Source organism: Acanthaster planci, linkage group LG04, assembly GCF_054643075.1.
Source record: "Acanthaster planci isolate LZ-2023a linkage group LG04, COTS_SCS, whole genome shotgun sequence".
Taxonomy (NCBI): domain Eukaryota; kingdom Metazoa; phylum Echinodermata; class Asteroidea; order Valvatida; family Acanthasteridae; genus Acanthaster; species Acanthaster planci.
Genome location: NC_141780.1, coordinates 8259507 through 8284380, shown reverse-complemented (window position 1 = coordinate 8284380; position 24874 = coordinate 8259507). Strand labels below are relative to the sequence as shown.

General features: G+C 40.9%; 1 protein-coding gene and 1 pseudogene across 4 annotated transcripts in view; both read right to left on the bottom strand.

The window, feature by feature from the left end:
- Nucleotides 1-24874, bottom strand: part of LOC110974894 (uncharacterized) — a 39324-nt gene that overhangs the window by 10039 nt on the left and 4411 nt on the right. For 2 of the 4 annotated variants that reach the window (XM_087136224.1, XM_022226826.2), the window contains exons 2-16: nt 23449-23720; nt 22587-22719; nt 21746-21883; nt 20519-20647; nt 20109-20240; nt 18015-18149; nt 11388-11531; nt 10728-10868; nt 8960-9091; nt 8676-8810; nt 6277-6405; nt 5770-5901; nt 5167-5298; nt 4790-4909; nt 2413-2533 (exon numbers count right to left, since the gene is read on the bottom strand). In XM_087136224.1, coding sequence (XP_086992350.1) covers nt 2413-2533; nt 4790-4909; nt 5167-5298; nt 5770-5901; nt 6277-6405; nt 8676-8810; nt 8960-9091; nt 10728-10868; nt 11388-11531; nt 18015-18149; nt 20109-20240; nt 20519-20647; nt 21746-21883; nt 22587-22719; nt 23449-23720 — 2125 coding nt within the window. The remainder of the gene's footprint in view (nt 1-2412; nt 2534-4789; nt 4910-5166; nt 5299-5769; nt 5902-6276; nt 6406-8675; nt 8811-8959; nt 9092-10727; nt 10869-11387; nt 11532-18014; nt 18150-20108; nt 20241-20518; nt 20648-21745; nt 21884-22586; nt 22720-23448; nt 23721-24874) is intronic. The other 2 variants (XM_022226827.2, XM_022226828.2) reach the window with 2 other exon arrangements.
- Nucleotides 15343-16688, bottom strand: LOC147799348 (uncharacterized; annotated as a pseudogene).

Sequence of the window (24874 nt, the reverse complement as noted above, 5' to 3'; positions counted from 1 at the left end):
CTATTTTTCTTCTCTGTTTCATTATTTTTAAAATGCCAATTTTCCAAGTGCCAACAGTTTAGTTAGCCTATTCTTACTAAATGCACAAAGTGGAAGAAGCGCGTTGTGCAGAGTTATGAGTTGCCAAGGTTGAATATGCCACATGCTTTGCAGTAACCTCCTGTACGATGCATCACATGGGACTTTGACACTGTGCACGTAATAACCACTTGCTATATGTGTACAATTTACGCAGCGTTTACACTTTTACGCTACAAAGGAGGATCAGATCTGGCGAGAGCAATCAAGCGAGGGGGATCTGATCTGGCGAGAGCAATCAAGCGAGGGGGATCTGATCTGGCGAGAGCAATCAAGCGAGGGGGATCTGATCTGGCGAGAGCAATCAAGCGAGGGGGATCTGATCTGGCGAGAGCAATCAAGCGAGGGGGATCTGATCTGGCGAGAGCAATCAAGCGAGGGGGATCTGATCTGGCGAGAGCAATCAAGCGAGGGGGATCTGATCTGGCGAGAGCAATCAAGCGAGGGGGATCTGATCTGGCGAGAGCAATCAAGCGAGGGGGATCTGATCTGGCGAGAGCAATCAAGCGAGGGGGATCTGATCTGGCGAGAGCAATCAAGCGAGGGGGATCTGATCTGGCGAGAGCAATCAAGCGAGGGGGATCTGATCTGGCGAGAGCAATCAAGCGAGGGGGATCTGATCTGGCGAGAGCAATCAAGCGAGGGGGATCTGATCTGGCGAGAGCAATCAAGCGAGGGGGATCTGATCTGGCGAGAGCAATCAAGCGAGGGGGATCTGATCTGGCGAGAGCAATCAAGCGAGGGGGATCTGATCTGGCGAGAGCAATCAAGCGAGGGGGATCTGATCTGGCGAGAGCAATCAAGCGAGGGGGATCTGATCTGGCGAGAGCAATCAAGCGAGGGGGATCTGATCTGGCGAGAGCAATCAAGCGAGGGGGATCTGATCTGGCGAGAGCAATCAAGCGAGGGGGATCTGATCTGGCGAGAGCAATCAAGCGAGGGGGATCTGATCTGGCGAGAGCAATCAAGCGAGGGGGATCTGATCTGGCGAGAGCAATCAAGCGAGGGGGATCTGATCTGGCGAGAGCAATCAAGCGAGGGGGATCTGATCTGGCGAGAGCAATCAAGCGAGGGGGATCTGATCTGTTCCTGCATTTATGCTTGATCCTGATCCCACGTAGCATCGATGAAGGGCTGCAACCTTGAAGCAAAGGTTATGTGCATAGTTCACTTATTATGTGCACTGGAGCAAAATGGCAGCCATTACGTGCAAAACTCAAACGTGCATGCTCATCTACATGTAGATCCACCTCGTCTTCATTTATGTCATTCATGTCAATTTCCATCTCTGCTTGTGGTTCAAGACCTACTACATCCATTGAGGTGAAAGTCTGAACTGGCTCCACTGCAGGCCAATCCCCCAATATTTCTTCTAGCTTGTCTTGGAATGGTATTGTCCTTCTGCCCACACCACTCTGCCAGTTGTGATCAATCATATTCTTATAATCTCTCTTGAGATTTTTCATTTTGTTTTTGATTTCCTTTGGGGTCCTTTCAAAGCCCATGTCCGTGAGGTTGGTTGATATTATGTTAAATACAATTGTTTTTTGCGTCATGCAATCCAGTTTAGACATTATTTCCTGTAAATGCAGTGACAGTTCAATGAGTTGTTGATTTTGGAACAATTTACATTGTACACAGAGGCGGCACGTAACATTTTGCAACTGTTTTCAGGTATTAACCCTTCACGCTGGGATTCTTTTGACCGTGACTGCTGGGCTTTGGTATACCCAGTATGCAAAGCCTTGTCCAGCAGCAGGCCCACATTGAAACCGCAGGTGCATGATGAATAGAATATATGTGTGGTATGCACTAATCCTCACACAAAGCAGTGGCTGTGGACGGCTCCCGGTATGAAGGAGTTGAATCAATCATGCTAGTAACTGACTCATTGAAAATGTGAAATGAAAAATGTAATTCGTCTTTGTTAAAAACCTATGCAAATTCAACAACAGTGGGTGACAACTTTGACAACTGTGTGGAGGTTGGCTAAACACCAAGTCGGCCAGGCTGGGTGTTAGAGCAGGCACTATTCTATCCGAACAATCCGCTATTTTATATCCACTCTGCAGTGGATGATCAAATTATCACAGGAACGTGATAACAAAACCAAAACTTGATGCCAAAAATGACACGTCTGTAAGAAATGGTGCTAAGAAAAAGGAAGAACATGGCGACCGCTTCACTATGCACTGTGGGTATAGAAGGCCCACTACGGTTGATCAAGTTACAAGCGAATAGAATTACATGCAAAGGAACTTTGCATATGTAGTGACTGTTTGGCAAGGATGAGTGGAGTGGACTACTTCCTGATGGATGTAAGCATATACTTACTCAACTTCCTTGCGGTAGTGCTGTGGGCACTGGATACTCCTGCACTTGAATCCACCTCTGGTGTTAAAGCAGTCTGACTGTGAGCTGCAGTTGTGGGTGTTTACACGGCACTCATTTATATCTTTGACAGACAAGAAAGAAGCATTTGTAACTATTTTGAAAGAGGATGGTATTTATTCTATGTCCTTTGCTGTAGACTTGACTTTCGAATAGTTTTCGAGTTGTAACAACTTATTCACATATTAAAGAACATCAGGCATATACACCCAAAACAAACATTTTCTCTGAATGTCCATATCCCTCTTTTAAACATTAACACCTGATCCATGTGGATAGTATTAAGGGGTCCGTCTGAGCACAGGGTCTGTCAACAGCCTTCTGACTGTTTTGGTGGCAATTTCTTTCATATCAGTCAAAGAACATTTGAGTTAAATGGGATGTCCGGCATTCGGGGATACATGTATTTATGCACAAAATATCCTATTCTCTGGGCAGGAATGCAGTGTGACTTTGTGGTTGAAAAACCTGATATCAATTGACCCTATCTGAAACTGAACAGTTAGTTAATGATGAATGTAACTCTCCGGTTAAAATATTTTGGAGTCTTTTGAAATATTCGAAATTTCCTCAAGAAAAAGTGGGATCTCACGTAGCAGGGACACCACAACATTTCATAAAGTTCATGAAAAATTCAACACCAGTTTTCCATCAAAGAACACAACACAACACAACACAACATACTTCACAAGTAGCTGGAAAATTTAATGTGAGGTATTCCAAGAAAAATGGTAATGGACACCACATTTCAAAACAGAGTGACACTTAGGTTCAATTAATGGATTTGTTGTCAACTCACTTCACATTACATGTTCCTGAAACTAATTAGGAATGGTGGCGCACATGCATGGTAATCACTGTAAGGCTTTGATAGCTTTTGCACAGGCAATTATTTTGGTTGGTAAGTTGCCAACACATTGTCTTATAGAAACCCTGGTCATGAAAGGACGGGGTTAGGGGGGTTTCCAATGTTACCCATTCCACTTTGCATGGTGAATATCAGTCCATTTTGTGAACTTCTGATTCTCGTGTGAAAAAGTGTTACAAAATGTGAAGTGCATGCCTCATGATGGTCTGGACAACTCCACCGTTAGCCAACTTGACTTTGGACAACTTGAAAGTTGAGACAACTCGATCGTTCGTGTGTAAAAGGAAGAGAAAAGTTAACCGCTGAGACAAGTCGTCCGTTGAGACACTGTCTACTCAGCCCAGTCATCTACTGAGGCCATGGTGTCAAATACTGTACATGTATGCCTTACTGATGGGATGGAATTTCATGTAGTAGTTATAGACAAGCCTAATTTCTGATGTATTTTTAAAAGTGGTGGATGTAGTAAGTCGATCTTTGCGCAATAAACTGATCTTGCACCCACGCTGCACTTATATGGCCCGTATGCATAACATTCGTTTTCCTAGTTCTGGATTGCTTGAAATAAAAACCTACCTCCTTGGTGTTGTCCTTCAATTCTACATTCTCAGACATGTTCTGGTTTAAAAGTGAAATGTAAACCTCTCGTTGAACAAAACTTGCTCTCGGAAAATTATGGCCAGAATTCTGATTTGCACTTTGACATTTTGGAACGGTAGCGGGAAAAAAATGACGAATAGTCTAGGGCAATATATGTCACTCACTGTGAGCGATCCCAAATTCTTTTTTCATACTCAACGGTCATTTGAACTCTTGCACTAATCGAAATGACTTTCAAAGTTGCATTTTATAAAAACTGGTGGAAAAATGAACGCATATTGTTTCCTAGTTTTGGATCACGCATTAAGTGCATGCATGCAATATACTTTGAGAACTTTGAGAACAGCTGTGCGGCACAAGGTAGTATCGTTGATGGCTTGCGCTGTGCAGCTGAAAAATTTGCGTCAAAATTTACACAAGATTCCATTTTTAAAATTCAATGGAATTCTTATTTATGAACCAAGTTTTTCTAAATTTTTGAGAAATTTTTCATTAGAAATAAGCTTTTTACAATGGTTCTGGCTAAAAATAGATTTGCCGCTTGTGTGGTTACTTTCCGGAAACCGATCCAGAACGAGAAAAAGTGTCACCACTTTCGTCAATCCTGTACGTCTGAATTAAAAGTTTGAAATTTGAAACTGATTTGGTGGTAACTGTGGTATCTCTATCACATACAGTTGAGTTGTCCGACATCCGCCTCATGTGCTTGGGCATTTTTTAAGATCCATCTGCCCAAGTCACTCTTGTGTAGCAATATGAAGGGTGTCTTTAGTGCTCTACAGGATGTCTAGTACTGATAAACTATATTCTACAAATATTTCACTTCTAGGTTAACTTAATGTATCCACCCACCTCTACAGCTGAACCTGCCGACCAAATTGTAACCCTGAGGACAGGTACACATGTAGGAGCCGATGGTGTTCCTGCATCCTCCCATGCAATTGGCTCCTCGGTACTTGCATTCATCCACATCTGAAAATGATTCAAACAAAGCCAAATGAAGATTACCTCTGTGTTCAATAAGGGAAGACATGCTATTGTTTTCATTTTACAATAAATTGACAGAACACTCATTTGTTCCATGTGTAATACTCTTCTGCCATGCTACAATAAATCATTATGAAATGAAGAGAATTGTTTAGAATTTCTTTTTTTCTGTAGTATATGCCTTGTGCTGAAATGGAAGCTCTGTACTGTGAAATCAAAGATCAAAGTGTACATTGTTCTACCTTCACACTGCCTGGCTTCCCGATTGGCTATCTGACCACGAGGGCACTGTCGACATCGGAATGATCCTGGCTGGTTAACACATTGCAAGTTCCCATAACATGGATATGGTTCCTGTTCACATTCATTGATGTCTATATCACAGTCAAACAAAGAAGAAGATAATTATTAACACAATTCTGAGGGAATTAACATGGCTCTCTCAGGTGGAGCCGATCAAAAATATTGCATTTAACAAATTTACTGGTTATGTACATGAGCAAAAGCAATTATGAACTTTTATGAACATGGTTTGTGATCTCTGGCTTCGTGAAACTGACCCTAAAAATTAATACATGTACAAGTGTAGAAAATGCACAAAATATTTAAAACCACTTCTGACAGTAATATCACTTCAAAGAAAGATGTCACAATTTAAACACAGGTGTAAAACCCTGGGATGTTAATCACCACTCATGATCAGGCCCCCTTATATAACTCTTGATGAGATATGTAACCGTCTAAACGGTGGATGTTGGTGTAGTGAAAGTCTTTGACATGCATAAAATTGGAGAACTACATTGGAGTTGCTACTAGCTCAGTTTCTGACGACGTAAACATCCTACCAACGCAACCCTCTTCTTCACTGTATCTGTAGTTGACATGGCAACGCTGTTGACAGGCAAATGATCCCTCATAGTTGAAGCACTGCTCATGGTAGCGGCACCTTGGTGGGGTACTCTCACATTCATTGATGTCTGTGAAAATTGATTCACAAAAAGCCAAGCTGTGTCACCAAGGAAATTTCTGCAGAGGTACAAGTGGTTTGGGTACCTATATAAAGGACTTTTTTGTGAGATTTTTATGTCATAACTGGCTCTGAAAAGATACTTTTTATTAAGCTCTTATCTTCTTACTGCAAAACAACGTCTGCTAGCAATTTTTGATAATTTGATAAACATAACCGTGACAATTTGGTGTTCTGACAAATTTTTGCCAGCTGTATAAAGGTGTATGACTCATTCAACACTTTCGCTACAAAAAGCATACCTCTGTCGTGCAAGTCAAGATTTTCAGTTTGTCAAGAATTGCTCCAAAACTTGAGAAATTCAATTAAAAGGGGAAGAATTTACCATCGCATTCCCTGGTGACTTCATTGAATTCTAATCCTTGCCGACATCTACATTCAAAAGAGCCCTCCCGATTCTGGCACACTTGGTTGGCCCTGCAGTCATCCAATCCTAAGGCACACTCATTCACGTCTAGCCAATGAAATATAAGACAACCAAATAAAACCACATCATACTGATCTCATATTGATTGTTTGTGACTGAATCTGAATATCAGAATTTCAGGAAAAAAGCTGGTTTGAGTCACACTCAGTGTTAAATGAAGATTAATGGCAATATTTGTGATCAAGTTCTCATGTCAGACAATTTCAATTAGACAGTTATTAATTAATGAGTAATAAATTGCATAAACTCACCAATATATCCAAATACATACTTAATGTACTCGAGCAATTATGTTATCATTCTATTCTCACAAAATTTTGAAAGTTTCCAAGATTTCCATTCTAGATGCTTTTCTTGAAAACCCAGACGAATATCATACAATTTGCAAAATCAGACTGATGGAGAAATATATCAGGACCATTCAGGGGCCGACAGGGGTGCCTCCCTCCTAAATTAAAAATCTTAAAAGAAGAGAAAGAGAGAGGGAGCAGAAAAATAAAAGTGTCATACTGACTGAAATTGCGCCACAGAGTGCCTAAAATCCAAAATCCCCTGGACCCCAAGCCATACGTAAGGGCATTTCACTATTGCTGCTTTTGTTCCCACCCCCTTTTGGGAAAATCTGGAATTACGACCCACTTTTAGAAAATGCTTGATCCATCCCTGCCAATTATACTTATCGAGAAAGCTTATCCAAAACTTATTTTCTTTCACAAAAATGTTTTTTATTGGTAGTCTGCAGCATTACCACAGAGGGCTAGAAACCAGTCTAATATTTGAGGCAGCAGCCATAATGCAGCCATATGGTGGCCATTCACATGCGTATGTGAGACATTAGAGGCCTACACATCTACATTTTCTGAGGGAAATATTTAAAAACCCACACCTCAATCATTAAATGCTCCATGCAATTGATGAAGACATCCATTAACCACAATTTTATACACAAGGCCAATTTAGCAAAAAATCCCAATTTCTTCACAAGACCTTTTTTGGGCCGAATTCGCATACCTGCTGGTAAAAAAAAATTTGACACCACCTGTAAAGATTTAGCAGCAAACTCTCAGTAATGCACTTTAAGGGAACAGTGCTACATACATGATAGGAACTACATGCAGTCTAAATCTGGAAAATCATTAATACCATTTTAATGGAAAATTTAGATTGATGAAAAAATCAGGTTCATCTGAGAAGCAAGTCTGGTCTGAGCCAATTTGGCTCATCAGGCCGGTGTTTATCTCTGGTTTCCATGGCATGAAACGACTGATAATATTTCTATTCCCCCCTGGATGGAATGCCAGTCCATCGCAGGTTGCTTCCCCAGTTAATACTGGTACCCATTTATACTCCTGGGTAGAGAGAGGCAAGCGGGGGTGAAGAGGCTTGCCAAGGGCCACAACCATACTGCCAGCAGCTGGACTTGAACCTCAAACCCTATGATTGGAAGCCACAGACCTAACCACTTGACTACATTTCTCCACATTCATCTGAAAGCCACGATCTAAATAACTAAAAATGATGTCATCATTGCTTGATTGTGCCTTGGTGCCCAACCTGTTACATCCAGAAGACACAGCTTTGGTGGACAATAGCTTAACCATTCAAAACCAGCTTAACAGGGGTAATCATTTGCTTGCACCTCTGAATATCATTAGCCATACATACTGCAGCAAGACTAAAGCATGATTCATAATTAAAGCCCCCCCAACAAAAATGGACACAAAACTATGAAGGCAAATCAACTGCTTGTGCTGCAAATCCAGAGAAGTTGAACTTTCAATTCAAGTGAATTATGCTGTTAATGTCTTATGACACCAAATTTAGTTTGCTTCTGAGTTTGTCTGAAGATTGGAGCAGCCTTACATAACAACTGGTTTAATGAAGGTGTTTGGAAAGGCTTATATGACTTCTTCTAAAGTCAGCCAGGAAAATGTAGGTGTGTTCCATCTTCATCACATTGCTCAAATATGGAATAAACTGCATTTCACCACTTTTCAAAATAAACATTTCTGAATTTGAATGTCAAGACTTAGTTGAGTTATGGTGTGCTTTATGGAGATCAATGTTAATAAGCTTATCCATTTATGGCTTGAAAGATAACATACACCTCTTTAACAAGTTTATACGTTACATTATTGTTTGTTGCACAATCACCAACTTACACAATGCAAAATAGTGGAGTTATGCCAAAACATTGGGTTTCATCAAATCAATTGTGGGGCTCATACTCTGGCAGGAGCACTGGGCTCACGTCCTAAATACGATTTCAAATGCCTAAAATGTAAGTTCTCTCTTACCTCTGCACTCCCTGTACAACTCACTATACTGGAAACCCTGCGGGCAGCCAGGATTGCAGCGATAACTGCCGTAGGTATTGACACATGTCTGGTCAGGAGGGCACACATCTCCCAGTTCTTCACACTCATCGATATCTTGTGAGAGAAAGAAAAAATTGAGTGACATCCAGTTTATGTGAGAGCAGCCAAAATAAATCACAAAATTGAACTAACTTGAACTGAAAGATTTTGATGCGATTCTATTCAAGTACTTGAATCTAAGAAAGTGTTAAGATGGATTTTACCTAGTGAACAGCCATCTGAACTATCTGCCTTGAAGCCTTGTTGACAAGGCCTGCACTTGTAGCTTCCCATGGTGTTCTGACAGTAGTATTCTGGGGGACAATCATCGGTGTCCTGCACACACTCGTCTATGTCTGCCAAAATCAATGAACCTTAATCAACTACATGACCATGGAGGCTACATTGACAGAGGGGCCGTAGGACAATGCAAGAAAGTGAAATATCCCCTCCATGTAGGAAGAACAGATGGTCATAGGTGTGTTTGGTCCCTTTTATGGGAACTCGACTGCATGCCACATGAGTTCAAACATGCTGCGCTGAGCATTTGTGACCGATTTCTCTTGGAATATAGAGTTTTCACATACCTGCAGACCAGTGCATTCATTTAGGGTGACAACCCCACAAGATATTGTTGCTTATAGACCTTTTTCACCCATGTGGCTAAATGTAAACAATACCACCATGTGTGGACCACCTTTGCCACGGTGATTGCATACGGGCAGCTTCAACCACGTACAAGCGCATGTGCGAATACAGCATGCTTGACTAGTTTATCTTGAATAGGTAGATTACCATCACAACATTACGCTTCATTACCATCATAACACATCATAGGTCCAGCATGATAGTGACATCACACGAAAAAGGTCTATAAAGTCCATGTCTCCCTCAGGCATGGACTCCATACAGCTTAGTAACTTACACATACATTCATCCACTGCAGACTCAGGCTTACATTTGCAGACCAATAAATAGGCCCCAAATAGCCTATGTTGATAAAAGAAGAATACGCAAGCCCTGAATTTCTCTGCTATTAGACATTTCTGTGGCACACGAAGTGGGTACTTTGTAAAAAAGCAAGGTTGGAAGCTGGCAGCTTCCATGTGCAGTGACATATCGAGGTCTTGAGTACAGAAGGGCAAAAATTTCTAAAAAACATGGGTAAAATTTGTTCATCCGTAAAAGACCCCCCAGTATCATTTGTACAATACTGGTATTCTCGATTCTTAAAAAAAAATGAATGAATAAATAATTAAATTGGAAACATATCTGGGAGGGAGGGGAGCACATCAAGTTTTGCAACGGAAGCTGGGAAAAGCTTGAATTCTAGTTGTGTAAAGTTGGATAAGACTGAGCTCTGAAAAGCAGGAACTTTTGCAGTGAATACTTGTGTGACAATGTCTCTCTTAGATCAGTGGATCAGTGCCCCAACATACTATGCCTACCCCCCCCCTCGGTACACACAGGTAGTGGTTCAGATCCTTCTCTGCTGTATATAAACACCTTCCATATTTCTCTTTGACTTTATTACACTGGTGGCATTGGTAGTGTGAGATTTAATGGTGGGAATAAAAAGTGCTGTGCTATACCTATTTTCAGTGTACATGTGTATGAGATCATTCTGGATGGAAAAAATGTGAGTTACTACGTCAGTTTTAAAGTATATTGAAAGTAAAGCATCCTGCTCATGTACGCATTGCACTTGAACCCCCCCATGTAAGGTGTACACAATGTCAGCAACCACCCTTCCCAAAGTGTACTTTAAAATCTACTTTATGGATGACCCCTTGCCACAAAAACTTGAACAGAAAGTAAAGACAAAGTGATGAAAAATCTTTCATTTGAAGTCTCTTGAGGACCTTTGGAGAAAATGCTTTTTTTCTTCTGATTTCAGAAGTGTGGTTATTTATCAGCGCTGTCTGTGGTAGTTCGTGTGTGTCTACCGAAACCATAACTGGCATTGAATGATTTGTGCCAGCGCATCCATACCTGTACACTGCTGAGTAAAAGCATTCACTGTGTAACCAGTTCCACATGGTGATGATCGAGTGCATCTGAAGCTACCATGAGAGTTATCACAACGGAAGCCTTCTGGACAATCATGGGTACCCCTGGCACACTCATCCACATCTAGATACAAGCAAAGTATGATTACAAGAACAAATGCAATTTTGTATTTGCCCCTTACTGAGTATCAGATTCTGAAAGGTACGCCTTACTGAGTATCAGATTCTGAAAGGTACGCCTTACTGAGTATCAGATTCTGAAAGGTACGCCTTACTGAGTATCAGATTCTGAAAGGTACGCCTTACTGAGTATCAGATTCTGAAAGGTACGCTTGGCATTCCTGCTCCCTCAGTCTTCAATGTTTTCTTTTTCCTGCAGGTTGTTAAAAGCTTTCAGACAGATATTTTCACCAGATTGTTCAGTTTCAAGTTTCCCCTTCATATTGGGATGTTCTTCCCCCTTTTTTGAAGACGCTGGACTCACCAATGCCCAAACAGGTATTTGCGTAATAAGAATAGTTCCAATCCTTGCAATGTAACTCTGAGTCCAATTTATTTTCATTCCAATCTTCATGAGGTTGTTTTGAAGGAACTGTGAACTAATCCAAATCATACAATAGTTTAAAGTCATCCCAAATCTTACCTTGGCACTGGATGGTGTTACCCTCACCATACACAATCTGCTCTCCCTCAACACATCTGGTTCTTGCACAGTAAAACCCTCCAATGTAGTTCCGGCACTGCTTGTGCAAAGGGCAGACATTTTCCTCTTGACACTCATCAATATCTGGCACAAGATCAGGCAAATTATGTTAGGCTGTATTATTACATGTACTACATGAGCACAAAAGCAAAAGTAAATTCTCAGTGATCAAATACCAACTTTCCATTCTTACCAACTCTGGTTAATTGTTTAGAAGCAATTGCATAAGTAGGTTTCGAAGTCCAGGGCTAAACAGTACCCCCCCCCAAATGTATATATTATTGACAGGAAGGAGGAGAGCTGGACTGGTGCTGCTTTGGGAATTGATTGAAAAAGACTGTGAAAGAAGCTCATAGAGCTACCCATGAATGCTGGTGGAATTTAGATAAGATAAAAAGGTGCTATATATGTCAGATGATTTCAAGTACCTGTATGTAAAATGGGATACTGCTGAGGTGTTGACCCACTAAGCACAAGGGATTTCACTTAAGTTGAAGGAAGGGTAGTATTTAAAATTAAACAATTATCTACACAGTTAGCAGATATTATTTGCAGCAATTTAAAAACACTTTGATGGAACTCTAAAAAGCACTGACAATTATTTGAGTGAATGTGAATCACACCTATTACATGCTAACATTGTTTTCTATCGTTTGTAATACCATTGCACATAGGATGTCAATAAAGCAAAATTACAAATCTGCTGTGAAAATGAATTGCTCATAGTGTCATTCTAGTGTTCTACTGATATATCTTGAAGGCTCTTACAATCATGTGCTGAAAGCCGGCAGGGGTGCTCCGTACAGGAGTGAATGGGGTACAGTGGCTCCTCACACAAACCAATGGTGTGGAGTTGGCAGGGGTGCTCTGCATGGGAGTGAATGAAGCCACTTGGCTCCTCACACAAAACAATGGTGCGGACCCGCAATAGGTGTTCTGCATGGGAGTGAATGGGGTACAGTGGCTCCTCACACAAACCAATGGTGCGGAGCCGGTAGGGGTGTTCTGCATGGGAGTGAATTGGAGTATGGCTGCCCCTCACACAAACCAATGGTGCAGAGCCGGCAGAGGTGCTCCGCATGGGAGTGAATGGAGCATGGCTGCCCCTCACACAAACCAATTGTGCAGAGCCGGCAGAGGTGCTCCGCATGGGAATGAATGGAGCATGGCTGCCCCTCACACAAACCAATGGTGCAGAGCCGGCAGAGGTGCTCCGCATGGGAGTGAATGGAGCATGGCTGCCCCTCACACAAACCAATGGTGCAGAGCCGGCAGAGGTGCTCCGCATGGGAGTGAATGGAGCATGGCTGCCCCTCACACAAACCAATGGTGCAGAGCCGGCAGAGGTGCTCCGCATGGGAGTGAATGGAGCATGGCTGCCCCTCACACAAACCAATTGTGCAGAGCCAGCAGAGGTGCTCCGCATGGGAGTGAATGGAGCGTGGCTGCCCCTCACACAAACCAATGGTGCAGAGCCGGCAGAGGTGCTCCGCATGGGAGTGAAAAGAGCACAGTGGCTCCTTACACAAACCAATGGTGTGGAGCCAGAACAGGTGCTCCACACCGGTGTGAATGAAGTCACTTAGTAGGCTCCTCAAACAAGTCAGTGGTGCAGAGCCAGCAGCAGTGCTCCACATGTGAGTCAAGAAAGCATGGCTTGTCTGTGCACAAGGAACCTGAAGGTTGGTGTGTGTTCTCTTTGCCTGTGTTTTGGCTGAAGTTGTACTGGAGATGGAGACCAAACCACGGATGGGAATTGGGATGGTAATGACAGGTATCAACCCACCCAACGCCTGCGGGTAGTTGTCGCACTGTGGCCATGCTGGCTTGGTTGACAAAAATGGAACTGAGCTGGATTGGCTGTTCAGTCAATTCATTACTAACCCCATAACATGACGATCTACAGTGGGAGTTGCCTGGAGCTGCTCCCACCGATGGGCGCACCGGATGATGAGGAGTTAGATGTCGAAACCCCTTCTGCAGAATTGTCTACCTAAGAGGACAGCTTCCACCTGGAGCACCCCCACCACTTCATTGTCTGGAGATGCCCGCAGCTGTTTCCGGGAGGAACTCATTTGGTGAAAAGAAGTTCACTGGCAGTAAGTGGCAGGGTACACGTACCTCGATGCCCACATTTCTACTTTAGCATCCTTGTAGATTAATGATTGTTGGGTTGAGCATTTTCCTCTGTTTTCCCCTTTTGAGTAAAAGACGCCAGTGCCAGTGGATCGGACCTCTGCAGGCACCTAGTCGCTGGTGCTCACTGCCTTATTCAGGGACAAACAAGAGTCCTTGGAAGGGGCGGTGTAGCTTCATTGCTGTGTGACCAGTGCAGGCACTAGCACGGATCCACAGTAGAGCCGTGTGGTGGGCCCCTACTGGTCAGCCCGGGAGACCTGTTGCCATGGTGCCAGTGCAGTAGTGTTTTTGGAAGCACATTTTTTTGGTGTGTTTTGGCATTTATGCCAGACAGGAGTGACAGTGTGATAATAAATGGCCAAAAGCCACAAAAACCCAAGTAGAAGACTTCATAGTGTCTTTTGTCAGTGTGAGCAAGATCCGTGGAGGCTAGAATAGGGAATAGTGTACATGGCCCGCATGTACACTATTCCTTATTCTCTCTCTCCATTTATCAACCTCCCTTGCCCTTGATCAAAACTGTCTTTGTCGATTCCAGACAAAAATTTCTTTGAAACAGTCAACAGTCATCTCAAAAGTGACTCCTGTTATCAGTAAGAGCTTTCTCTTGGAAGCTGTTCAACAGAGAGATTCCTGATACAAACTGTCACTCTCTTACACTTGGTCACATGTTTATCTTCACTTTTATCAAAACCAAAGCCACTGGTGGACAGTATTATCTGACATTTTATAAATTATGAATTAAAGGCTTTTTCATTATAAATTCCAGTCTGATGACTTTATCAGCCCAAATTTGTGCACAAATGTTGCAGGCATAAAATTAATGTCATTGTATCTACCAATGTGGAAAACTTTGCCACAGACATAAATCAACATAGATTTTTGAATTTTTTTCAACCTTTTGCCAGAGGGCGCTGGAGTTTTGCACTACGTCACTGATACATTATTTAAGGAATACTATTGTATCAGAGACTAACACTGTTGAAAGTACTTTCACATCTATTATTAGTTTTAAATTATTAAGTACTTCTGGTTTGGACCAGTTCCGACCAGAAGTAATGGTCAAGCAATTCTTCGGGAAAAAAAATTATTTTAATTATATATATAAATACATCTTGAAAAAAGATTATTTTACTATAGGTTTTCCCGGCCGAATTAGTCTATACAGCAGTCATATTGATGAACATGCATTCGCATTTGAGCCATCTCGTGAAGCCAATTACTCCCTTGGTTCATTTTCCAAAGTTTGCGCACTCAATTTCGTTTGTAGACGTTGAATAGTTCACTTTCACAAATTCAGTTTAGTAACAGTGTCATTCAATTTCACTGTGCACAAGCGTCATTCAATTTTGCTCTGGGTGACTGGGAGGTGGATTTGTACCTTAATTTCACTTTCATTTTCGTCAATGGGCACTGATATTCGCAATGCAAGCTTTAAAAAGTACACGTAGCCTAAATACTGGAGACAAGACTGAGTTTAGCCGTTCAGTTCCAGAAACGTCTTGATCGCTGGCGATATTTGCCCGGAAACTTCATTACCTCCAACCTTTTCATTCAACTTTGTAAATACTTTCCCTCTGTTAAATGTTTTCCTGGGGATAATGTGGTCTCGTTATTCTTTCTTTTCAAGCGTAAAATTTTGAATTTCATGAAACCAATTTTTTCTTAAATCTTCCAGCACAAGAATAAACATTGAAAAATTACCACTGAAAAGATTGAATATTTTGTCTTTTTAAAAACTATTATTCAACCAGAAAACAAGAATGTGATCATTTGTTTTACTCGTTTTAATTAATGATTCAAGCAGAAATAAACACGTAAATTACAAAAACCTTAGACTTTGGTCTTAAGTATTCATAATTACCCTATCTGGTTTGTATGATACATCTTGAGACTCCAGCCGTCAATTTCTTGGCGTGCCAAGCATCTTGGCATGTAGGTTTGAGAGTGATTGTACCACTGGGTACACTTGGCAGGTGTTATAGCGTCGATACTTTGCACTGCAACCTCTCACAGGAGGTTGCATCACCACTGTTGGAGATTGACTCCTGCTCGCTGAGCTGCCAGCATGTCTCCACTCCGGCAGGGCAAGGCTCCTCTTCATCGCGGCTTTGAAGGCCGAGTGGGCCATCTCAGTCATGTTCAAAAACGGTAAGTATGGTAAAAGCAGCTTGGTCTGGCGTTGTCATACACGAGGAAGATTTTGTCATCCTCAGGAAATAATGCATTGCATTCCTCCACTGTCTCAATGAGAAACTGCTCAAATGTCTCCCGTGTCACAGTCTCAAAAGCAACTCGATGGTGCACCAAACCAATGGCACCAGACACTGCAAACGTGATGTTACAGTTGCATCCCCGCTGCCCATGAACAACTCTTCTCGCTGGAATGCCTCTTGGGGCTCTACCTTGGGAGCGCCTAGTCCAGATGTTATATCCAGTTTCATCGATAAACACACAATTAGCAAGAACCCCATGCTCAAGTAACCATTCAGCATACTCGACCCACTGCTGTAGGACACGCGGGGAGTTTCTGACATCAGGTACATCCTCTGCAATCTTTATGGTCACCAGCACACCATCTAGAGCCCTGGCTATGGTGGAGGTAGATACGTCTGGCTTCTGTGGGAGGTTTGCTCTTAGGCTTGCCTTCATTTGGAGGAGGGTGAGAAGTGGATTGGTGTTGAGAATTTCCTGCAAGTGATTCTTCACATCTTCATCCATTTTCACGTGACGTGCCCCTCCTCTTGAAAGTTTGTGAATTCTTCCCATTTCCAAATAGGTAGCAACTATAGATCTAGCTGTTGATCTCTTTATTCCAAGGTTGACTATCAGTTATAAGTAATCTTGGCCATTTCCCTCAAATGCTTCAATCAAACGACCCCGATCAACATTAGATATTCTTGCCTAGCGAGCATGAGCTGCTGCCATCTTGTTTCAGTGTTACAGCTCTTAGAATAAGAGGTCCTCCCAACAAGGTGATATTTAGTGTAATGAGAGAGATATTTCTGCCAGTGAAACAGGTTTTCTTCATGATGTAATTTGAATAAACTACTCAAACCTAAAACATCTCAAATTTGTACATCAGACTTTGATGAAAAACATTGCACGGATGTCAGAAATGTTTGCCTATACACAAAATTGAATGCCTATTACGCTTACCGTGACCGTGCGAATTTAACTGCTGTTCCTACAACTTTCTAAATTGAATAGCAACTCCAGTGGATTTATTTAACAAGAATTTACAATTGCATGCTCATAGAGTGAAATTGAAGGATTATTTTGGCCGACTGAATGTTGATCTGGATCGTCAATCGATTTTGTGTTAAATTGAATGAGCTTAACGTTACTTGGAGTGCCAATTTTAAAAAGTTGGGCGGGAAAACCTATACTATCACGGAATGTCACGGTTAATTTTAGACAGACTTTTTGATAAGTTAATATAAATAGAAGTTAAGTGCTTGTAATTTGACACCTGATGATGTCGCTTTGCTTGGCTTTGATGAAGGTGCAGGTTTGCTAGAGACCAAAAAATTCTTTGAAAATCTGTGTACAAAATTCTAAATTCTACAATAAATCACGTGTTGAGGTCATGATGATGTTATTCTTCGACAAACATCTTCGAATGATGATTCAAGTATCTACCAGAATAGAAGAAAATTGGCAATGTTTTAAAGCCAAAGTCCCACAAATAAAGAAAATCCATAGTATGCTATGGTATTTCCGGTGGAAGAGGAAGTAAAAATAAGAAACAAATTTAACGAAAACAAATGCTGTTTTGGCCGGTGCCCGAAACAGCTAAAAACCATACAGCTCAAAACAGTGTTCACAGTTCAAAAAAATTTGTGTTTTCACCTAGTTTTCTTAACTGCACAAAAACAAAAGAGTGTCAACAATAGGCATGGAAGGTAAATGTGTGTGTGTGCAAGTAATTCTGAAGTGGTTAATGATACCTGCAATGATTAGGACTGAGCATGGACAATTACTGCAACATTAGATTAAGGTGAAAATTTAAAGTGTCCTTAAAGAAATGCAAAAACAAAAGTATTTTATTCATACAACTGGAGAATCAAAACCCCATAAAATGAAAAACCTACATTTTGAGCACTTTTTGGTATCTTAGTAAACTGACAAAAGGTTTAACATAAGGAAATATACAGAGCAGGTCATATATCTTATGAAGCATATTAGTTAGTATTTGTAATTGTTGTAATTTCCTTTATACTTCAGTCAGAGACTGCCAGTGTTATGGATGACACTGCTTACTTTTTTTGGTTAATAAAGCATTAATGCTTGAGAATAGCACAGAACCAGCTGACACGTTTGATGGTTTGATACAAAAGCACTGTTACTTAGCATTATTGCATCAGAAGCTTAAGTGTTGATAGGCTGTTTAGGCTGGCAAGGCCAATGGCAACAAGTGGAGTGTACCTTCACATCTAGAGGAGTCAACATTGTAAGCCAGTCCAGTAGTGCATTTCCGAATGCATGTATATGAGCCAGGAATGTTGGTACATGTATGGCCCGAAGGGCAGACGCCGGCTACCTCTTGACACTCATTGATGTCTGTGAGAAGTCATCATTCAATAATCATGACAACCAAAAGTACACATTGGAGCGAAAGCTAACCACTTAAGAAACACATCAGGTTCTAAATCTTGAAGCCATATTTTGGATGTATATATGTTATCAGTAATCAGTCCCCCAAACCTGAGAAAATTCCATGTTGTAAAAAAAAAATCAATTTTCATTATATTCTTGAACTGCACGAAAGGCACAAAGAATGTTTTCCTTACAAGTGTGGTTAAAGGGAATTCACCTGTGATGTACAGGGTGTAGCAGTTTTGAAACTTTGCATGGTGGAGGCTAGACTAAGAGAGATTTGTGGGTACACCAAGTGAAATCGATCTCTTCTGTCAGTGCTGGCTCTGAGTACAACCAGTGAGTGTAAACTCAACATTTTGACAAGGATGCTCTGGTCTCTCCTGGGGATGACCGGAACATCCTGGTCGAAACAGTTTACACTCACTGGTTCCTCTGCGAACCACCACTCTGATATAAGAGATTGATTCCACTTGATGTACCCGCAAACATTCTCGCTTACTTTTTAAACTAGTTCATTTTAAACTAGATTGGAGCCTAGCAACAATAACTGACAGAACCAAAAGTGAAATTCATTACTGGCACCAGACCTGAAGCCAGGTTTAAACAAACTTGTGTAAATCATAATTTTAATCCTGTTCATAAATATCTTCATCATACAAAAAGTCACATCAAAAAGTCAAAAATCATTATTACCTAACGATTTTCTTCATCAGTTTCATCTCATCATGTTTTGTCAAACACCTCTCTGGCCATACCTATGGTGTGTGTGTGCCTCATGAGTGCAATAATAGCATCTCCTATATTCTGTCTATACGGAAAGTTGTGTAGGGGCACTACGGAGCACAATTTACATGATTTAGAGTGAAATACTGACTGTCTGAAATACTGACCTATTGGTTGAATTGCAAATGCCTACACATTATTGCCACTAATTATCATGTAAGTGGTTTAGAGTTCATGGAATAAGATTCAAAATTGTGCATGAAACCAGTGATGGATCTACATGTAGGTTCATTAAAAACACATGAATACAAAAGGGACAGCATGGCCCTACCTTATATTCCTGTACTTTAATAATGAACCTGGTTGTGTGAAACTAAGGAAGTGTTCAAAATCAGTGCGTAGTTTTTGTCATCTGTTGATAACCAAACAAGTTACAGGCTGTTGACCAACAGCAATCGGCAAACTGTCTGAGGAGTTTATAAATTTAAAACAGTACCACACTATATTTACCTAAGAGGTACATATAAATGTTCACTTTGGGAAAAAAAACAAAACAATAATAGTAAAAAAAATTAGTCTCTGGTTTCTGGTCAGCATGCGAATCGGCGTAGACGTGCACGTTGGCAAAATAAAAAAGTTTGTATTTGGTATAACACAATGTCTAAAATCTGCCACACTTGGTTGATCAACTTGAATCCTGCTACTGCGTAATTTTGACACATTTTTGTTGGGGTATGGTTGAGTAATAGCTAGGGTTAAGGGTCCCTTTAGTTTTCAAAGCATTTATTCGAACACTCTTTGTCAGATGATGTCATTTCTGTATTTTACATTTACATTTGGGAACTAGACAAGTGAGGTGCTCTTAAGTCCTGTGTAAACGTACACGCTTAAAATCCGTTTAAACAGTGCGGGGCCCATTCCCTTTTAGTGTTGGGAGCAGCCAGTGAAACATGTGCATGCAGTTGCGATGGAGATCACTTGTTGTACGTACATCATTTCCAGAAAAAAAGTGAGGGTGAAAAAAAAGTGAGGGTTAAAAAAAAAAAAAAGTATCACCTGACCACTTTTGGATCCAGCTCCTGACCAGAAACCGGAGATTTATTTTTTTGGGCCTAAAGTGAAAGATAACCAAGGTCTGAAGAAAAGTGTCATTTAAGATCTGCGAAAGATTCTTCGCTGGTCGAGCAATCAACTCACCGATGCATGTTGTTCCGTCTGTGTCTAAATCATAACCTGTGTCGCAGTAGCACTCATAGGACGATGCATCAATAGTGCGGCAGCCATAATCACAGTTGGCAAACATACATGCCAGCAATGGACTGGAGGCATCTATAAGAAATACAGAACTGTTCTCAACATCGCATCTCACTTTTGTTACATAAACACAGCATATTAACTTAACCTGTAAGCTACTGGTGCATTGCATGCATGCGTATGAGGGTTTGGGCAACCTTTGGTTCTCTTGCCCATCAGTAAGCCTTGTATCGGCAAAAAAGTTGCAGTCCACTGATTTAAGTCTTGTTCAAAGTAAATTACACGCTTGGATCTCGGATCTTGGATCTCAAGTTGAAATGGACATTAAAAGCTTCAAAGCACTATCCACTCACCATGACAACTGTAACCGTCTTCTAGTAGTTCATATCCTGCCTCACAGGAACACACATATGAGCTACCATTGGGCTGGCAGCGTTGCTCACAAAGAGATGACTCACATGGATTAGTGATATCACCTGGTTCTTGACAGACCAAGAAATAACCAAATAGAAATTACAAGTCATACAAATATGTATGTGCGAGCAGAGCTGTCTGAAGAAGCGAAATAAGATGATAAGATCAATACATGCATGTTACAAAATACTGTACACTGATTAACATAATGTGATAAAGTTGCTGCTTAATATGCTCCACAGTTAGGCCACACTCCATATTTGCTGCCTTTTAGGCCACACTCCATATTTGCTGCCTTTTAGGCCACACTCCATATTTGCTGCCTTCAGCAAGGATGAATACCAGAAAAATCATTCCTTTTATCAAACGAAAACATCTACTAAGGTGATACACAATTGGACTCCTTGTCACCAGGTCTGGTGTGGAGCATGCACATAACTTTGCAAACCTGGGGTATGTTCAGTACTGCAATACAACGCGTGTTTACATATGCATTTTATTATTATTAAAGACGTACATAAAATAGGGTTAATATAGCATGGTTGGTACGTTGAAAATGAAGCTTCATCTGAATTAATTAGTTATGTAACACAAAACTGACCTAAAATACAAATCTCAAAATATGGAGGGCCTGACGTTTCGATCCAAGCAGAATCTTTCTCACAGGCCTTTGAGACATGTTTCGATCCTAGCAGAATCTTTCTCTAATTCTGCTGTGATTGAAACTTCAGGCCCTGCATATTTTGAGGAAATTAGTTATGGCTAGGAAATTCATGTGTATCTAAACCTCCAACTAGCAGGTGCAGCCCACAGATGTGTGAGTTATTACCACCTGCAGCCAATTAATTCATGCAAAGCCTGACAATATACAAGAAAACAGACCAGGGTTTTTGCACAGACACAGCTAACTCAAAAGAGATCATGAGATTGATTACATGTATCAACAGATGGGCACAGATGGTTCGTAGGGGTTTGATCAAATATCCTAAGCATTTAGACTTAAAAACATTTGCCTCTGTGGACGTCACTCAAAATAACTACTTCTGCACCAAAAAGCACTTGTATAAAAACACTGTGATGGAGTTGGTGAACACAGGAAATGAATTCTGGGTAACTTTCCAGCTGGGGAGAATCCTATTTAAATCTTGGTGTACAGTTACCATTACCTCTGATACATGTCATGTTGTCCGATGCTGCTAGAATGTAGCCCACTGGACACTCACAGACAAAGCTGCCAATCACATTGACACACTTGGCACTGCAGAGTCGCTGGTTGTTCTCCCTGGCAAGGGTGCATTCATCCACTGGGAGTGCAAAAACATGACATCAGTTACCAACATCTCCATGGTACTGACACGAGACCTTTCTCCCCAAAATACCTGAAGTCTATGTAATCCCCTATATGATTCCCTAAAGGCCCCCTTCTCCCAAACCCAGGCTGTAAAAGTTTCTGGAAAGGTGTGTAGGCTCAAGAAATTCAACCACCAAACAAAAACTTATTAGTTGTGCTAACCGTACATTGAAAACATAGGGGCTATGTACTGTAGGTATACATAGTTTTTTTTTCTTTGGTTTCTGGTTTTGGCTGTAAAAGTTTCATTTTTCATAACAACTTTAATACAACTTTAAAGCTGGCAATTGTGAATTAAATCAAACAAGAAAAAAACATTTATCAACTACAGATTCAACAGTTACAAAGAAGTGTACACAAAAATCACATTTGGGTCAACATTATACATTTTCTTGAAAAAGATCTGGTTCATCTTGGGGCATGTCTACATTTTATTGGAAAAGAGATCTTCCCCATGGTGTAGTGCAGACCAGGGTTGAAAACGGACATAAATACGGAAATGCTGAAAAAAAACCCCAAAGTTCAAGAAATTATGAACCATTTTTGACACAATGTCCCATCCACACAGCCACCACCAGAATTTCTGGCACATCCAAAAAAAGGTTGCTTTGTTGGATTTGAGTTTATTTTCCTCTCTGCACCCAAGAAGAACTTACTGTCATTGGCACTGCTTGCCATTTGGCAACATTCCCTGAATGCAAGGTCACACTCTGTGCCAAGATCAGTTCCCTCGCATGGGGCTGACTCCTGAAAAGCCTTCAAGCCAAGCTCACAGCACTCACAGCATGTCTATCACAGAAGAGAAATCACAAAAAAGATTAATGAGTAAGTCCAAGTTGTAGGAGATATTTGTGGACCTACATGTACATACTGTGAACTCTCATTCTGACAATAGCAAAAGGTTTTTGACAAGAGCAATCAATACAATGTTTCATCATCCAATCAATTTGCTCAAACAATGTATATGAACATAAAAGGGGCAGACTACAATGAACATGGAAAAGATAAATTTCTGTTTAGTTCTTTTTGAAGAATTTTGAAGGTTTGTTTTGAATTAAAGTGCTGTGATCTTGTAAAATCGAGAACAGGTGACCACAGAAATACAACATCTTAAGTCTTGAAACACAAATAAATTAAGCTAACTTTTTTCCTCCTTCTGCCCTGACTTCACATGACACAATCTGAGTCTACATTTATAATTTCTACATACAAATTATACCCTAGGTTTCCGAATGGCATCTTGTTTTTGTTTTGTATTTTTATAATGCATGTTCTAAATGGCATGCCAGACACAAGTTTATACTTTTTGGGTTTGTAACCTATTCTTGGCTTGATTTCTTTATTTGTATTCTTTATATTTTTTTGTGATTTGCCTACCATGAAGAGAAAACAAATATAACTTACTTCCAACCTAAAAAAAAGTCACAACTCAACCTTTCCCACTGATATTTTGTAAGGATACAGAGATGTGTGTAGGAGTAGATATCATGTTTGACCAGAATACTTTCAGTCAGTCACCTTTTCGATGGAGGCACATTCATCTCCCAGGATGCGATCACAGCTCCCAATATTAGCTCGGGTGGACAGCCCACTGATGCACATGTCCCTCTGGAGTTCCTTGACGCAGCAGGCTCGCATCACAACATAGCAGTCCTTGATGTCTTCCTCCTCCAGCAGCTGCAAGTTGCTGGGGATGGCCTTGATGTCGATTCCACTGCAGGTCTGCTCTGAATTGGCATACTCTGCCCCATCATCACAGCAGATGGAGATAGAATGCTGCAGTTGCACAGCTGAATTTAAAGCCAGTAGCTCGTTTAATTTTACGTTGGCTGTTTTATCTGCACCAATGTATACTTAAATAGTGAAACAGTTATTAAGCTTACATGGGTGGGACTCAATCCACAACCCACTGCTTACTTGTGCAGGTACACTCATCCAACTATAGAGTTTGTCAAGGCAGCTGGCTTGTTTGGATTGGAAGACTAGCGGGTATCACAAACATGTTAACCCTAACTCCGCACTAGAAACAGTACTGAACCTCACAAAATTCAATAGATACAACTTGTATAGATCTACAAAGAAATTACTGGTACATGTGTGCGACTGGACAGAAATTTCAGCCTGTTTGGAGTGTTGAACTTTGAGTTATTTGGTATGAATAGGCCTCTGCTGTCCACGGGTGACTTGCACAGCAGTAGTACCAAGCCTGACAAGATCAAGTACAGTCCAACATGGGGTACCACAAGCCAGTCACTTCACGGAGTGTTCCCACTCAAAATAAAATCCAGCACTATCACCCTACACATTTTTCCTCAATCCAACAAAGTTAAACAACTTCACAACCTATGGTATTAGAATCGGCCAAACCTTGACAAAACCTTTACCATTAACCCAACAACCACAGTTTACACATATTTATTACAAGATCCTTCTTTTAATGCAAGCGATAATGTGTACTGCGGGGATAAATTGATATGGTCAATCAACAAAATGCAAAAACTTGGAAATTCTGAATCCCACTATGCTATAGCATTACCTCAGTCCTTTCTCTGAACTGTGTAAGCCTTGGGTATTCTAATTTCAAACGATTCTTTTCAAAAATCACTCTTGTCAAATACATATTTGTGCACAAACAAGTTAAAGCAACACAACTTAATGGAAACATTCTGTTACTGGCTGGAATTGATTACAAGTCAGGGAAAGTGACATGTCCATTACCTACAGAGAAGCCCCCAAAATTTCTTGGAAAACCCAGACATTTACTAGCTGACGCTATAGTACCCTGGTACATCATGGTACATGTAACAAATCAGTTGTGAGAACTAGCAGTTGGGGTAATAAAATCCTAACAGCTGTGTTTCCATGAAGTAATTATAAGGAGGAAAAACAACCCAGCTTTTTTATTTTTAGTTCTGCTTGGAATACTTTTCAGGAAATTCTGGGA